Genomic DNA, 19059 nt, shown 5'->3' on the forward strand with positions numbered 1-19059 from the left:
GCAGTACTTTTTATTTAACTAGGTAAATCAGTTAAGAACACATTCACATTCTTACAATGACAGCCTACCAGTACCAATACCACTACTACTACCAGTATCACTACTGCTACCAGTACCACCACTACTACTACTACCAGTACCACCACTACTACTACTACCAGTACAACTACTACTACTACCAGTATCACTAATATTACCAGTACCACCACTACTACCAGTACCACCACTACTACTACTACCAGTAACACCACTTACTACCAGTAACACCACCACTACTACTACTACCAGTACCAACACTACTACTACTACAAGTAACACCACTACTACTATTACCAGTACCACCACTACTAGTACTACCAGTACCACCACTACTACTACTACCAGTACCAACACTACTACCAGTACCAACACGACTACTACTACCAGTACCACCACTACTAGTACTACTAGTACCACCACTACTACTACCAGTACCAACACTACTACCAGTACCAACACTACTACCAGTACCAACACTACCAGTACCAACACTACCAGTACCACCACTACTAGTACTACTAGTACCACCACTACTACCAGTACCACCACTACTACTACTACTAGTACCAACATGACTACTACTACCAGTAACACCACTACTACTACTACCAGTACCACCACCACTACTACTACTACCAGTACCACCACTACTACTACTACCAGTACCAACACTACTACTACCAGTACCAACACTACTACCAGTACCAACACTACTACTACTACCAGTACCAACACTACTACTACCAGTACCAACACTACTACCAGTACCAACACTACTACCAGTACCAACACTACCAGTACCACCACCACTACTACTACCAGTACCAACACTACTACTACTACCACCAGTAACACCACTACTACTACTACCAGTACCACCACTACTACTACACCAGTACCACCACTACTACTACTACCAGTACCACCACCACTACTACCAGTACCACCACTACTACTACTACCAGTACCAACACTACTACTACTACCAGGACCACCACTACTACTACTACCAGTACCAACACTACTACTACTACTACCAGGACCACCACTACTACCAGTACCAACACTACTACTACTACCAGTACCAACACTACTACTACTACCAGTACCACCACTACTACCAGTACCACCATTACTACTACTACTACCACCAATACCCCTACTATTAGTACTACCAGTACCAACACTACTACTACTACCAGGACCACCACTACTACTACTACCAGTACCAACACTACTACTACTACTACCAGGACCACCACTACTACCAGTACCAACACTACTACTACTACCAGTACCAACACCACTACTACTACCAGTACCATCACTACTACTACTACCAGTACCACCACCACTACTACTACTACCAGTACCACCACCACTACTACTAATACCAGTACCACCACTACTACTACCAGTACCACCACTACTAATACTACCAGTACCACCACTACTACTACTACCAATACCACCACTACTACTACCAGTACCACCACTACTACTACTAGCAGTACCAACACTACTACTACTACCAGTACCACCACTACTACTACTACCAGTACCACCACTACTACTACTACCAGTACCACCACTACTACTACTACCAGTACCAACACTACTACTACCAGTACCACCACTACTACTACCAGTACCACCACTACTACTACCAGTACCACCACTACTACTACCAGTACCACCACTACTACTACCAGTACCAACACTACTACTACCAGTACCAACACTACTACTACCAGTACCACCACTACTACTACCAGTACCACCACTACCAGTACCACCACTACTACTACCAGTACCACCACTACTACTACTACCAGTACCACCACTACTACTACTACCAGTACCACCACCACTACTACTACTACCAGTACCACCACTACTACTACCAGTACCACCACTACTACTACTACCAGTACCAGCACTACTACTACTACCAGTACCACCACTACTACTACTACCAGTACCACCACTACTACTACTACCAATACCACCACTACTGCTACTACCAGTACCAACACTACTACTACTACCAGTACCACCACTACTACTACTACCAGTACCACCACTACTACTACCAGTACCACCACTACTACTACTACCAGTACCACCACTACCACTACTACCAGTACCAACACTACTACTACTACCAGTACCAACACTACTATACTAAAGATAGAGTAATAATACTACATCCCAGACTGTATCCTAGTCATCAATATACACTGAGTGTACAAAACATTAAGAACATGTTTTGTCATCAGAATAGCCTCAATTCATTGGGATGGGCTCTACAAGGTGTAGAAAGCATTCCACAGGGATGCTGGCCTATGTTGACTCAAGTTGGCTGGGTGACCTTTGGGTGGTGGACCATTCTTGATACACACAGGAAATTTGAAAAACCCAGCACCGTTGCAGTTCTTGACACAAACCGGTGCGCCTGGCACCTACTACCATACCCTGTTCAAAGGCACTTAAATATGTTGTCTTGCCCATTCACCCTCTGAATGGCACATACACAATCCATGTCTCAATTGTTTTAAGGCATAAAAAACCTTTAACCTCTCTCCTTCCCTTCATCTACACTGATTGAAGTGTATTTAACAAGTGTCATCAATAAGGGATCATAGCTTTTACCTCAATTCTCCTGGTCAGTCTATGACATGGAAAGGGCAGTCCTTAATTTTTTGTACACTCAGTATATGTATGAGTGAAACTGTGGAGAGGTACTAAGTAAGTGAAGAGCACTCATAACATCTATCACCATGTCCATCCCGTTTCCTGTCAGCACCGTTATTTATGGGACATTTTGCCAACAAAATAATGGAATGTTATCTTCCCTGAGACGTCCAGTATGGCAGCTGTTTATCATCTTGTCTGCCAACCCCTCTGGTAGATCACGTCTCAGAATAGTCCTATATACAGTGCATTCGGAAAGTATTCAGACCCTTTGACTTATTCCACATTGTGTTACGTTACAGCCGTATTCAAAAATTGATTAAATTGTTTCTTTTTACACACAATTAATCCATACACAATACCCCATAATGACAAAGCTAAAAACAGGTTTTTGACATTTTGGAAAATTTACAAAAAATACGTATTCAGACCCTTTACTCAGTACTTTGTTGAAGCACCTTTGGCAGCGATTACAGCCTCAAGTCTTCTTGGGTATGACGCTACAAGCTCGGCACACCTGTATTTGGGGAGTTTCTCCCATTCTTCTATGGGGAGCGTAGCTGCACAGCTATTTTCTTACGGTTTTTGCTCTGTCATGCACTGTCAACCGTGGGACCTTATATAGACAGGTGTGTGCCTTTCCAAATCATGTCCAATCAATTGAATTTACCACAGGTGAACTCCAATCAAGTTGTAGAAACATCTCAAGGATGATCAATAGAAACAGGATGTACCTGAGCTCAGTTTCGAGTCTCATAACGAAGGGTCTGGATACTTACGTAAATAAAGTATTTCTGTTTTTTATTTGCAAAAATGTGCAAAAATGTCTAAAAACCTGTTTTCACTTTGTCATTATGGATACTGTGTGTAGATTGATGATGAAAAACATGTATTTAATCCATTTTAGAATAAGGCTGTAACGTAACAAAATGTGGAAAAACTCAAGGGGTCTGAATACTTTACAAATGCACTGTAGAGGTAGCAAACTGATCCTGACTGGCTAGGGTCAAAGGTTAGGTTTCCATTGTCATTCCAAAACAATAATGCTTCACTCTGAGATTGACCCTCTCTCTGGATTCCGTAAATCAGTTCAGTGCTATACTATTATGTGAGGTTATGTGACAGATTTTCAGCCTGATGCAATACATGACATGGTGTTTTGACAGTTTTGAATCATTACAGGCCTTTCTTTAGAGATAGTAGCATGGCTTCATAACGTGAACTACACTCTGATTCTATTTTGTCTGTGAATAGGTGCAATCCAGTACTTTTCCTCTGTACACTGGCTTAGTAGCTGGTATTTTAGATGTAGCAGGATTTCTCCTCTATTTCCCATTACAGCTTAGGTCCAACTGTGTGGTGCTGAAATCTAGGACAATTCACTGCCTATCTCTCTATCTGTCGCTCTCTCTGTATCTTCCTCTCTTACACGCACATATACACACTACACACACATACACATACACTGCCGGATTGACGGATCTATGGGATCCATCTATGTACAGTATCAGCCTATCTAATCTATATTCTGTTCTTTCTGTGCTGCCAATGACTGAGCAAACCCTCTGATGTAACAACTCCTCTTGCTCTGTGATTCAACGTGTCAAGCATTCTATAATATGCTGCTTATGTGTGGAATCAGCACATATGGCCCCTATAAGGATTCCAACCATTCTCAGTATCTCTGTTTGTAGCACTCCTTTTCCAAACCCCCTAACCCTAGGCACGCGCACACACACACACACACACACACACACACACACACACACACACACACACACACACACACACACACACACACACACACACACACACACACACACACACACACACACATGCACACACACTCCCCTGTCCTCTTTGCCTTTATTGATCTCTGTGGGCTGGCATGTCAGTGAAATGCATAGGGTTGGATGGCTCAATAAGGCAACAGCAGAGAGAGTGTTGGATATCCCCACCCCCACAACAACACACTGCTGCTTCTACTGCTGCTAAAGGTGCTGCTGCTACTGCTGCTAAAGGTGCTGCTGCTACTGCTGCTTAAGGTGCTGCTGCTACTGCTGCTAAAGGTGCTGCTGCTACTGCTGATAGAGGTGCTGCTGCTACTGCTGATAGAGGTGCTGCTGCTACTGCTGATAGAGGTGCTGCTGCTACTGCTGATAGAGGTGCTGCTGCTGCTGCTGCTACTGCTGCTACTGCTGTTAAATGTGCTGCTGCTACTGCTGGTAAAGGTGGTGCTGCTACTGCTGCTAAAGGTGCTGCTGCTACTGCTGCTTAAGGTGCTGCTGATACTGCTGCTAAAGGTGCTGCTGCTACTGCTGCTTAAGGTGCTGCTGCTAAAGGTGCTGCTGATACTGCGGCTAAAGGTGCTGCTGATACTGCTGCTAAAAGTGCTGCTGCTACTGCTGCTTAAGGTGCTGCTGCTACTGCTGCTAAAGGTGCTGCTGCTACTGCTGCTAAAGGTGCTGCTGCTACTGCTGCTTAAGGTGCTGCTGCTACTGCTGCTACTGCTGCTAAAGGTGCTGCTGATACTGCTGCTTAAGGTGCTGCTGCTACTGCTGCTTAAGGTGCTGCTGCTACTGCTGCTTAAGGTGCTGCTGCTACTGCAGCTAGAGGTGCTGCTGCCACTGCTGCTAAAGGTGCTGCTACTACTGCTGATAAAGGTGCTGCTGCTACTGCTGCTAAAGGTGCTGCTGCTAAATGTGCTGCTGCTAAAGGTGCTGCTGCTACTGCTGCTAAAGGTGCTGCTGCTACTGCTGCTTAAGGTGCTGCTGCTACTGCTGCTAAAAGTGCTGCTGCTACTGCTGTTAAAAGTGCTGCTGCTACTGCTGCTGCTACTGCTGCTAAAGGTGCTGCTGCTACTGCTGCTTAAGGTGCTACTGCTACTGCTGATAAAGGTGCTGCTGCTACTGCTACTACAGGTGCTGCTGCTACTGCTGCTAAAGGTGCTGCTGCTACTGCTGCTAAAGGTGCTGCTGCTACTGCTGCTTAAGGTGCTGCTGCTACTGCTGCTAAAGGTGCTGCTGCTACTGCTGATAGAGGTGCTGCTGCTACTGCTGCTTAAGGTGCTGCTGCTACTGCAGCTAGAGGTGCTGCTGCCACTGCTGCTAAAGGTGCTGCTACTACTGCTGATAAAGGTGCTGCTGCTACTGCTGCTAAAGGTGCTGCTGCTACTGCTGCTAAATGTGCTGCTGCTAAAGGTGCTGCTGCTACTGCTGCTAAAGGTGCTGCTGCTACTGCTGCTTAAGGTGCTGCTGCTACTGCTGCTAAAAGTGCTGCTGCTACTGCTGTTAAAAGTGCTGCTGCTACTGCTGCTTAAGGTGCTGCTGCTACTGCTGCTAAAGGTGCTGCTGCTACTGCTGCTTAAGGTGCTACTGCTACTGCTGATAAAGGTGCTGCTGCTACTGCTACTACAGGTGCTGCTGCTACTGCTGCTAAAGGTGCTGCTGCTACTGCTGCTAAAGGTGCTGCTGCTACTGCTGCTTAAGGTGCTGCTGCTACTGCTGCTTAAGGTGCTGCTGCTACTGCTGCTTACGGTGCTGCTGCTACTGCTGCTAAAGGTGTTGCTGATACTGCTGCTACTGCTGCTTAAGGTGCTGCTGCTACTGCAGCTAGAGGTGCTGCTGCCACTGCTGCTAAAGGTGCTGCTGCTACTGCTGATAAAGGTGCTGCTGCTACTGCTGATAGAGGTGCTGCTGCTACTGCTGCTACGGCTGCTACTGCTGCTATAGGAGCTGCTGCTACTGCTGCTAGTGGTGCTGCTGATACTTCTGCTACTGTTGCTAGAGGTGCTGCTGCTACTACTGCTAGTGGTGCTGCTGATACTTCTGCTACTGCTGCTATAGGAGCTGCTGCTACTGCTGCTATAGGAGCTGCTGCTACTGCTGGTATAGGAGCTGTTGCTACTGCTTCTACTGCTGCTATAAGAGCTGCTGCTACTGCTGCTATAGGAGCTGTTGCTACTGCTGCTATAGGAGCTGCTGCTACTGCTGCTATAGGAGCTGCTGCTACTGCTTCTACTGCTGCTATAGGAGCTGCTGCTACTGCTGCTATAGGAGCTGTTGCTACTGCTGCTATAGGAGCTGCTGCTACTGCTGCTATATGAGCTGCTGCTACTGCTGCTATAGGAGCTGCTGCTATAGGAGCTGTTGCTACTGCTGCTACTGCTGCTATAAGAGCTGTTGCTACTGCTGCTATAGGAGCTGTTGCTACTGCTGCTATAGGAGCTGCTGCTACTGCTGCTATAGGAGCTGCTGCTATTGCTGCTACTGCTGCTATAAGAGCTGCTGCTATTGCTTCTACTGCTGCTATAGGAGCTGCTGCTACTGCTGCTATAAGTGCTGCTGCTATTGCTTCTACTGCTGCTATAGGAGCTGCTGCTACTGCTGCTATAAGAGCTGCTGCTACTGCTGCTATAAGAGCTGCTGCTACTGCTTCTACTGCTGCTATATGAGCTGCTGCTACTGCTGCAATAGGAGCTGTTGCTACTGCTTGGAGAAGACAGACTGGTAGATGAAAATGGAAAAGCAGGAGGTATACATACTATAGAATAGTGTACTATTTTTGTATAAGAGACACTCCAGAGAATCTTCAAATCTACATTATTCATTATGTAACACAATGTGCTGTTCAATGTGTCCTTAAATCAGTCAGTGTCTTTAAAATACTCCAGTATACTCTTCCTGTCACAGACAGCTGGCCGACATCTGGCCACACCCGCCTGATCAGTCAACAGCTGTGTGACATATGATGGATCAAACACAGGCCTCAATTTATAGGATTACATTTATATTCCCACAGAGAAAGACAGTGACAGCAAGACAGACAGAGTGAAATTAGCCAGCGCCTTCCAGCTCTGCTCTGGCACATCTCGTATTTCTATCCAGGATCACTTCCTGTTCTTCAGCTCTCTGCTCCTCACCTTCACCCACTGTCTCTAATTCCAGCACAGACACTCCAAAGGTAGAGAGAGAGAAATACAGAGAGAGAGAAAGAGAGAAAGATAACGAGAGATGGGGGGTTGAGAATGTGTGAGTGTGTGTCTGTGTGTGAGTATGAGTGCTTCTTCCGTGTGTCTCTGAAAATGTAGTATTTTTACAGCTTTTGCTGACACAGCTGAAATAAAGTCCTGACTGAAATAACTTGGGTTATGTCTGGCTTGAACAGAGTCCACATACACAGAGAAGTGACTTCTCCTCTATTGAAAGTTTGATCAGGTCCATGACACAGCATATTATATTGTTGTTATAGTTTGCAGACACATTAACTAGAATCAGGCCGTAATGAAAGACTGGTGTGTCCCCGACCTGCAACAGCAGATTTTCTCAGTGAAGGAGGTCAAGCATAAAGAAAGTAGGGAAGGGATGTCTCTCTCTCTCAGGAGAGGGCAGCATGGGTAAACTCTGAGTCTTTGGGGATCCATTGACTCCATGGGAATCTCCCCATTAGGACTTGTATCTCACTACAGTCATTAGTCAAGCATTGCTAGGCTAGGCTATAATGTCTGGTGCAACACACATGAACATAGATTATAGACATCAATTAAATCCAATGTCACATCTAGCAGAGAAAAATGCAGTATCTGTATAAACTTTTAACAAATGTGTGTTGATTAAATTAAAAGTATTAAGTGCCCCTGAAATGTCAGTGACATTTTCCTTTTCCTTTCATTGCCATTGACATAAAACGCATGTCATGAATCATTCCACATCAAGCATAGGCAGGCCTACTTGAATCGTGTCATCCGTACAGTATGTAGCCGTTATAGACTCCACGGTGCTTAAACGTTCTCTTTGTGGGGGTGGGTGGGTGGATGGATGCACGTTCATCGGTGGTTTGCCTGAACAGTTTCCCACGGGGTATGTGCCCTTACAGCTCGATCAGGAAGTCGGAAAGCCTATTTCATTTCAGAATTAAGCTACAGTAGTTTCCTCGGTTAACTCGGGCGTAGTAGAAAATTCTGCATTGTGGAGGCATCTCTCGGTCGAGTTAATAATCAGGGAGCATATTATTTAATTTCCCCACAGCCATGAAAACAGCTAAAGTTTTGAAAGAAACGTCTTCCGTCGTTTTCATGCACAGCTTGTTCACATTAAGGCCTAGTATGTAATGCATTTAGCCTACAATAATCTTCTAAGAATAGTTGGTTTTCTATGGACTCTGTAACTCAGATGTCAAAACGAATTCGATGGAGGTTTTCACCCGAAGTGCTGCGAGATGCGTAAAAGCAGCACTACAGGCGGCAGCACAAATGGTTAAACGCGGAAGATCAGAGACGCGGACACATCACAGCAATCCTGATTTGATTACGCGCCAATACATAATTTATTATAGTGTCTTTAACAATGTGCGTTGTTCTGTTTTTAGGTTGAACTTGGCTGTTTGTATATTCCTTCCAATCGAGATTGCATTACTTTTTCCAAGTTTACTCAACCTGTAATCAAATGCTGGCTCTCATTTTGATATTATAGGCCGCATACAGGCGCATAACTTGCGGGGGGACATGATCGTAATAAATTAAAGGCTTTTAAATAAGAGTGCTTTGACTACTTCTGGAAGTTTGTTTACACAAAGGCTGTTCCGCAGTGTTTACTATCCAGCAGCAACTTCTTTTTGTTTTATAGTATTTCATCCCATGATCAAAGAGCACCGCGTGGATTAACTATAAACCAAAGAAGCGCTCCTCTACTGTGCCACTATATTGTGAGCAGTATTTCTCAAAATGAGTGATAATTGGTAACGGTTATATTAGGTAAAGTTTTGTGAGTTCAAAGACACATTTGGTAGTGTTATAAACTTTGAAACAACTGGTTTCTAGAATGCTACAGAATTAGAGAAGGGCTGTTTCTTTGAACCTCAAGCATGCCTGTTTCATGTACATGTCCCTCAAATACCTCGTACCTCTCTGCACATTGATCTGTTACTGGTACTCCCTGTATATGGCGCCATTCTTGTGTATCTTCATTTATATCTAATGTGTTACTATTTTTATTACTATATTTAAACTCTGCCTAGTTGGAAAGGGTTTCTTGGAAAAGTCTACACCAGTTGTATTCCGCTCATGTGACAAATACAATTTGATTTGATTTTGATTATCTCCCCAGTCAGAGGCAGCATGCCTGTCTCACAAACTCTGACCATCAGCAGCAGCAACATATCCTCCATATTTATGTTTAGAAAACATTTTTTGGGGGGGAAAGCACTCATCACTAATCATCTATTTAATGATTAGCAAAAATAAAGATGGGCAACCCTATGGTTCAGCCACTATGCTGCATCAGTTGGGCTACAGGTGATCGTGCTTATATGTTGTTAGCCTCATTTTTTGGGAGGAGGGGGAATTATCCTTTCATGGCCTTACGATCATTTTATTTTCATTAATTTTGGAGTAGAAAAGACACCAGAGCTGTGTTCAGTACAAATTGTTTTAATGCAACGTTCAATTAAACGGAAACAGTGCTGTTCTGAACGACCAGTTGAAAAACCGGGGAGGGGTTTGGGCTGTGGGTTCAAAATACACCGCTGCCCTTCAAATACGGCACTCGTTGCTTCAAGCCACACCCCGCCACACACACCAAACAGAGCAAACGTAGGCTACCTCAAAGTCTACCCCTGAACCCCCAGGGTGTTGACCCTGGAACCAATTGACTTGGACCCCCCCAATATGCAACACAAAGCCCTCGACCGCATAGTGTGTACAATTCATAACAGAGGATATTCAAACTGGAGTAAGGATGGCAGAAAGTGTGTTTGGATTGACTCTTTCATGAATTATTAATACTTTTATATTTCATCAAGTCAGCACCTGAACTTCAGATTTGAGTGTGTTTGTGTGTGAGTGTGTGAGAGAGAGACAGACAGAGTAATGTGCATGGGACAGAACAAGAGACATGCTACAGCAGTGTTGTAAGCAGGTGCTGCTTTCGTAATGTGTGTGTCATCTTCTGAAACAGGAGCATCATGTGGGTATGGGAATGTTTGATGTCACTCTGCTTGCAAGACAACCGTAGAAGAGCTGTCTAGAACAGACACAGACAGACTGCAATCCAGGACAGACTACAGCTAGCGAAACTGCTAGAGAAACGCCAACATTCAAAATGAGCTGCAGTTAAAAGCTAAATCTCTCAGTAAGCTTAAATCGACTACGGATGTTATCCGGTTAAGGGATTTCGTTTTGGATTTTGTTTCTGTCGCAGAGAGGCGATGATGTGCCCCAGTCTTAGATTTGTCCATTTAAGGATTATTTAACTCATAGAAACATCCTAAAAATTGAATTATAATTTGAACGTTAATTCCCCTGAAAAATTGAATTGGGACATCACAAACGTTTGTTCACATCATGTTCATCATTTTGAGGAACTGCGCTTGCTGTCTCTTAGGTCTCATTAACATAATCTGTTTCAACAGCAAAAAGATTACCTCAATAACTTAGATAACACACCTTGCCCAAGGATACAATAACCTAAATCGCCTGGCCATCTACACAATTAGGCCCCTCCTCATCTCTACATGGCACAAACCATTTCTAAACACCATGTTGGTTCAGTATGTAGGTCAGGGGTCAAATCATACAGGCTACTGCACTGTAATATTGACTCCTATCCAGAAACAACTGTCAGGACAGTTTCCTGTAGCTCCCAGTACAGTGAGTTTGCTTTACTCCCAATCACAGATGTGCTAATCAGCAATCAAGGTGGCGTGTCAACAACCATCAAAAACACTACATGACATGTAGTATCTTCTCTTTTACACGCAGTTGTAGTGTTCTCCTTAGATAGCTCCTTGGATGGGTTCCTCATTCCATGGCCATTGACAGTATACCATTTCTAACTCCTCCTGAGAGGAAAGACAATGCTACTGTAACCTCTCTGTATCTTTGTCTCCCCCTCTCTGTCACTTTCTTCTGTGATTATGATGTAGCAGCCAGATAAGCGCTCACTGCTCAAGTAAGTAAACAACATTAGCAGAGTCAGCCAGCCAATCAGAGTGAGCAACACTGAGTCCCCTGTGACACGCAGCCCTGCTGCATGTCTGTGTGCGTTCCCACAGCAACTTGCTGTACAGAGACAGAGGCGCCACTGCTGTAATGCAGTGGAACGAGGTAGACAGATATAAATATAGAGAAAAACAACTGCTCCGGGCATAGATCCTTCTCCTGAGGAGTGATATGATAAGCAGGGTGTGCGATGTTCATTGGGCTGTGTGAGCAAAGTTTGGGGGTAGAATGCAAGACTTTCTTATTGTCAATGTTAGATGGTGAAATCAACTGATAACAATTGTTGTTGGGCATAAAATGCTGAAGCCTTCAGACAGGAAGAGTATACTGGAGGATTTTAAAGACACTGACAAATTTAAGGACACATGTTAGTGTGTGTTACATAATGAACACATGAAGTGTTACATAATGAATACTGTAGATTTGAAGTTTCTCTGGAGTGTCTCTCATACGAAAATAGTACACTATTCTATACTATACCTCCTGCTTTTCCATCTTCATCTACCAGTCTGTCTTCTCCAAATCCCTTTCTTTATCTTATGCCTCATACTCATTTCATTATAACAAAGCCTCGCTGGCCTGGTGCTCACTTCAGAGAGGACACTGTAACTGTTATCATTGTGGATATCGTCTGTGTCATATCTATTCTGCATATTCTGTCCTCATTAGCCTCCTCTCCTGACTCAGCCAGTGTTCATTGGGCTGTTGGTTGGGTGCATAGTTGTGTAAGGTTCTGGTGCTAGAGAGTTATATAACTTTAACAATGCACTCTTAGAAAAAGGGTTCCATATGGGTTCCTCGTTGTCTCCATAGGATAACACTTTTTGGTTCCAGCTAGAACACTCTTTGGTTCCAGGTAGAACACTTTTTGGTTCTATGTAGAACCCTCTGTGAAAATGGTTCTACTAATTTCAACAAGGATACCCATTGAGAACAAGGGAGCCCTGCATTTTACATTTTCACACATTTGACAATTTATAAATATAAAATAAAAGAGAATTCAAAACCAAATTGGAGAAGAAAAAAACCCTTACATGTAGAAAACAGGAGGTTGGTGGCACCTTAATTGGGGAGGACGGTCTCGTGGTAATGGCTGGTTTCTATTTGTTTGATGCCATTCGCTCCATTCCAGCCATCATTATGAGCCATCCTCCCGTCAGCAGCCTCCACTGATGTAGAACCTTTTTGGCTTCTCCATGGAACCCAAAAGGATTCTTCAAAGGGTTCTCCTATGGGGACAGCCATTGGATAACCCTTTTAGGTTCTAGATAGCACCTTCTGTTCTAAGAGTATGGTGTTGCACCAGGAGGTTTCACCAGAAGAAATCAAAATATTCTACAGACCGTCATGCCCTTTGACTGTGTGATTGTTTTAAGTGCCTTTGCCTTGCTAAAGGAAGTGTTTTGATAAATATATCTGAATGGATCTGAAATCCACCTTAGTAGAGAGAGAGTGTGTGTGAATTTGAGGTAGAGTAAGGACTTCCAGACTCTCATCACTGTCAGCTTCAAGGTGTGTATTTATGGCCTCCCAGCCAGGTTTACCATGATTCTGTCTGTCTGCTTGTTCCCTGTGCTTTGGGGGTGACCTGAAATCTCTCTCTCAGGCTGCATGCGGAGTCCGGTGACCTTAATTTGGGCCTCGAAATGTCTCTCCCACTGCAGCACGAGCAGGGGAGAGGGAACTGCTTTCCCAATTGACAGATGGACGGAGAAAGAGAGATTAGAGAGTGTCTGAGAGATAGGAGAAGAATGAAGCAGGAGACAGTTAGATTGTGTGTGTGTGTGTGGTGGAGGGGGGTGGGGTGGGTGACCTCATGGAACACCTAGCACCTAGGTTTCCCCGAATACTGTCAACTCACTATGAAGAATGGGCCTGCTGGTCTGTATCTCAATATCCATATGTTGATGCTTTACACAGAGGGTACTCACCCATTAAACATGACTCAGTCTGGGTCTGGGTCTGGGACTGGGTCTTACCTCCATCGGAGTAGGTCTCAGTGCCGTATCCGTCCTGAAGACCGTTGTTCCAGGTCCCCTCGTACTTCCCGCTGGTGCCGGTGCTCTCCCTGAGGCCGTAGCGTCCCTTAAATCCACTTGTCCACTCCCCCTTATACACCCACTTGCCCTTGTTCTCCATTCCAATCCCATGGCGCTTGCCCTGCGCCCAGGTGCCCTGGTAGGTGTTCCCACTGGGCCATGTGTACACCCCCACCACCTCAAAGCCATGGCTCCAGGACCCTGAGTACTCGCCTTGGCCCTTCGGCCCAGTACAGATGCCATGGCCGTGGGCTTTGCCTTCCTCCCACCCGCCACAGTATGACCCCCCATCATCAAAGTTGAACCTGCCCCCAGTGGACATGCATGAAATAGGTTTTGGCAAATCCCCCAAATCTCAAAAAAAGAAAACTAACTAAAAACAGAGTTGGAGGTGGGGTTAGGGATGATGATGAGGTGTGGGGGGGAGGAAGACACCCAAACAAATCCCCCGGGTTGACTTAAAGAGAAAAATAAAAAGAGGAAAAAGCAAAATAGACCCCCAGAGTGTAGGGTCCCTCCTGTCAGGCCAGGGAGGAGCAGTGGGAACCTCTTTAAACCATTATTCTGGAGGTTTGGTTCACTGTCACTCCCAGTCCAATCTCCTACAGCTGCAGCTCACAGAAGGGGGAAGGCCCTCGCCAGCCATGCGTCCTCCCTGCCAACACAAACACAGCAAACTCCTTTTCTTTGGGGTTTAGGTTCTGGCCCCCTCCCTCCACGCAGGGCCCCACTGCCGGCACACTCCCAGCTGCGTGTGCCTCCTCCTCTCTGGGGCTTTTAGCTTTAACTCTCCCTAGCAGCTGAAGACCACCAGGCTCCACTTAGAAACCTGGGATCCCACACAGCTACCAGTCAGCTGAAGACCACCAGGCTCCACCTAGAAACCTGGGATCCCACACAGCTACCAGTCAGCTGAAGACCACCAGGCTCCACCTAGAAACCTGGGATCCCACACAGCTACCAGTCAGCCACTGGCCAGATCCAACAGCATTTACAGCGTTACAGGTTCATCTCTTTTGGCTAGCTCAGCTTGTCGTTTGTACTCAACCCACCCAACATGCTCCTGCCACACAGTGCAACACAGAAATAGAGAGAGAGAAAGAAAAAAGAGGGCTTCAGCTTGGTTCTCTCCTGATGCCTCTGCTAGTGAACAGCAATGCAGTCTCTTCCCATATGCGCACACACATATGCACACTCTCACCGACAGCAAGTGCGCACACGGACCATGAAAATAAACAAGTGATCTGATTATTTTCCTCCTCTCCTTTCCCTTTCCCTCTCTCTTTTTTAATCCACGTCCTTAAGTGGTTTAGCGATACTGATGCTTTTATTCTTGCTCCCTTGCCGGTGAGAAATCCAGATTTATTTCTCCTTTTCCTCTGATTCAATACATCATGCTCTTTTATGTATCACAGCCTGCATTCTGTTGTCATCTCATTTCCCCCTTTCTCCTTATGGTTGGGTCTCTCTCTCTCTCGCTCTCTCTTCTGTGTCTCTCAAATCTCCTCATTAGAGGACTGTTCCAACTAGCCAACACCCCCTCCCCCTCACATGCGTGCTCCTGTTTTTAAAGAGACAGAGGCAGCATAAGATCCAAGCCTCTCTCTCCTCTCTCTTTTGCTGCCCTGAAGAGCAGAGATTGCATGCTCCTGTTTTTAAAGAGACAGAGGCAGCATAAGATCCAAGCCTCTCTTCTCTCTCTTTTGCTGCCCTGAAGAGCAGAGATGGTTTTTTATTTGCTTTCTTAAGCCTTTAGCCCCTTTGACCTCTCCATCTCTGGTCTGTGCATAAAAACACGATTCATCAACATGTAAGCAAATTATAAGGTAATAGATAGAGACGGCTAAATCTGTTTATACGATAGTTTATAAGATAGCATTCGTATTTGTGGTAAGATTGTATTCACCACAATTCTGTTTCATTATGAGATTCGGGGACTACAGGAAATGGACGACTGAGCATGCCCCCATCCACATTGAAGGGGCTGTAGTGGAGCGGGTCCAGAGCTTCAAGTTCGTTGGTGTCCACATCAGTAAGAAATTAACACGGTCCACACCAGTACTGCTATTCATATCCCACTCACCCAGCTCAATGTAACATCGATAGGTTTAGGCTACTACATGATACTAACATTTTCCCTATACCCATCATGAGGTTGCTACAACCTAGCCTACAAATTCAAGTCTATAACGTAAGTGCACAGGTCGAGAGAAATTTGAGTAATCAATGCGACAGACATTGACACATTCAATACTGCCTTTCACACTCTTGCCTGCATCTAGCTGATTTAGGGTGTAATCATTAGTTCTACAGTTGCAAAGAAGAGTTTCTATTGGACAAATTCAGGTATGTTTGTCACCGTTTCATTCCGTTTGCTTCCGTTTATGAAACGTTTTTCAACAGAATCTGCAGAATGAATACACCCCTGATCACATGCAAACACAGTTCACTTTCATAGCAGCTGCATAACAGCATTATCCCTTTGTTTGTTGCATTCCTTCTCGCATCTATGCACTCTCCTCCTCTCACCTTTTCCCTTCACTTGTGGGACCTCCTTAGACTCATCACATATGCTGCTGCTACTGCTTATTATCTATCCTGTTGCCTAGTCACTTTTCCCCTACCTATATGTACATACTGTACATACTGTATCTACCTCAATTACCTCATACCCCTGCACATCGACTCAGTACTTGTACCCCGTGTATGGGGTGGCAGGTAGCCTAGTGGTTAGAGTGTTGGACCAGTAACCAAAAGGTTGCTAGATTGAATCACCGAGCTGACAAGGTACAAATCTGTCGTTCTGTCCCTGAACAAGGCAGTTAACCCACTGTTCCTAGGCTGTCATTTTAAATAAGAATTTGTTCTTAACTGACATGCCTAGTTAAATAAAGGTAAAAAATAAATTATATATATATATATATATACAGTGGGGAGAACAAGTATTTGATACACTGCCGATTTTGCAGGTTTTCCTACTTACAAAGCATGTAGAGGTCTGTAATTTTTATCATAGGTACACTTCAACTATGAGAGACGGAATCTAAAACAAAAATCCAGAAAATCACATTGTATGATTTTTAAGTAATTAATTTGCATTTTATTGCATGACATAAGTATTTGATACATCAGAAAAGCAGAACTTAATATTTGGTACAGAAACCTTTGTTTGCAATTACAGAGATCATACGTTTCCTGTAGTTCTTGACTAGGTTTGCACACACTGCAGCAGGGATTTTGGCCCACTCCTCCCTACAGATCTTCTCCAGATCCTTCAGGTTTCGGGGCTGTCGCTGGGCAATACGGACGTTCAGCTCCCTCCAAAGATTTTCTATTGGGTTCAGGTCTGGAGACTGGCTAGGCCACTCCAGGACCTTGAGATGCTTCTTACGGAGCCACTCCTTAGTTGCCATGGCTGTGTGCTTCGTGTCGTTGTCATGCTGGAAGACCCAGCCACGACCCATCTTCAATGCTCTTACTGAGGGAAGGAGGTTGTTGGCCAAGATCTCGCGATACATGGCCCCATCCATCCTCCCCTCAATACGGTGCAGTCGTCCTGTCCCCTTTGCAGAAAAGCATCCCCAAAGAATGATGTTTCCACCTTCATGCTTCACGGTTGGGATGGTGTTCTTGGGGTTGTACTCATACTTCTTCTTCCTCCAAACACGGTGAGTGGAGTTAGACCAAAAAGCTCTATTTTTGTCTCATCAGACCACATGACCTTCTCCCATTCCTCCTCTGGATCATCCAGATGGTCATTGGCAAACTTCAGACAGGCCTGGACATGCACTGGCTTAAGCAGGGGGACCTTGCGTGCGCTGCAGGATTTTAATCCATGACGGCGTAGTGTGTTACTAATGGTTTTCTTTGAGACTGTGGTCCCAGCTCTCTTCAGGTCATTGACCAGGTCCTGCCGTGTAGTTCTGGGCTGATCCCTCACCTTCCTCATGATCATTGATGCCCCACGAGGTGAAATCTTGCATGGAGCCCCAGACCGAGGGTGATTGACCGTCATCTTGAACTTCTTCCATTTTCTAATAATTGCGCCAACAGTTGTTTCCTTCTCACCAAGCTGCTTGCCTATTGTCCTGTAGCCCATCCCAGCCTTGTGCAGGTCTACAATTTTATCCCTGATGTCCTTACACAGCTCTCTGGTCTTGGCCATTTTGGAGAGGTTGGAATCTGTTTGATTGAGTGTGTGGACAGGTGTCTTTTATACAGGTAACGAGTTCAAACAGGTGCAGTTAATACAGGTAATGAGTGGAGAACAGGAGGGCTTCTTAAAGAAAAACTAACAGGTCTGTGAGAGCCGGAATTCTTACTGGTTGGTAGGTGATCAAATACTTATGTCATGCAATAAAATGCAAATTAATTACTTAAAAATCATACAATGTGATTTTCTGGATTTTTGTTTTAGATTCCGTCTCTCACAGTTGAAGTGTACCTATGATAAAAATTACAGACCTTTACATGCTTTGTAAGTAGGAAAACCTGCAAAATCGGCAGTGTATCAAATACTTGTTCTCCCCACTGTATATAGCCAAGTTATCATTACTCATTGTAGCCCTCACCTGTCATCATGAATTGCTTTGAGAGACTAGTCAAGGATCATATCACCTCCACCTTACCTGCCACCCTAGAACCACTTCAATTTGCTTACAGCCCCAATAGATCCACAGACGATGTAATTGCCTGCACACTGCCCTGTCCCATCTGGGCAAGAGGCATACCTATGTAAGAATGCTGTTCATTGACTATAGCTCTGCATTCAACGCCATAGTACCCTCCAAGCTCATCATCAAGCTCGGGGCCCTGGGTCTGAACCCTGCCCTGTGCAACTGGGTCCTGGACTTCCTGATGGGTCACCCTCAGGTGGATAAGGTAGGAAACAACACCTCTTTGCTGATCCTCAACACAGGGGCCCCACAAGGGTGCATGCTCAGCCCCTCCTGTACTCCCTCTTCACCTATGACTGCGTGGCCAAGCACGCCTCCAACTCAATCATCAGGTTTACAAACAACAACAGTAGTAGGCTTGATTACCAACAGCGATGAGACAGCCTACAGGGAGGAGGTGAAGGCTCTGGGAGTGTGGTGCCAGGAAAATAACCTCTCACTCAACGTCAACAAAACTAAGGAGATGATCGTGGACTTCAGGAAACAGCAGAGGGTGCACCCCCCCTATCTACATCGACGGGACCGCAGTGGAGGTGGAAAGCTTCAAGTTCCTCGGCGTACACATCACTGACAAACTAAAATGGTCCACCCAGACAGTGTGGTGAAGAAGGCGCAA

General features: G+C 45.1%; 1 protein-coding gene across 3 annotated transcripts in view; it reads right to left on the reverse strand.

Annotated features, from left to right (window-relative positions):
- The window catches only part of jph3b (junctophilin 3b), a 48632-nt gene extending 33340 nt beyond the window's left edge, over positions 1-15292 (reverse strand). The window contains exon 1 of one of the 3 annotated variants that reach the window (XM_071326238.1): positions 13708-15282. In XM_071326238.1, coding sequence (XP_071182339.1) covers positions 13708-14089 — 382 coding nt within the window. In that variant the 5' untranslated portion in view covers positions 14090-15282. Of the gene's footprint in view, positions 1-13707 lie in introns of all 3 variants that reach the window. The other 2 variants (XM_071326239.1, XM_071326240.1) reach the window with 2 other exon arrangements.
- Positions 15293-19059: the final 3767 nt, after the last annotated feature.

This window comes from Salvelinus alpinus, chromosome 9, assembly GCF_045679555.1.
Source record: "Salvelinus alpinus chromosome 9, SLU_Salpinus.1, whole genome shotgun sequence".
Taxonomy (NCBI): Eukaryota; Metazoa; Chordata; class Actinopteri; order Salmoniformes; family Salmonidae; genus Salvelinus; species Salvelinus alpinus.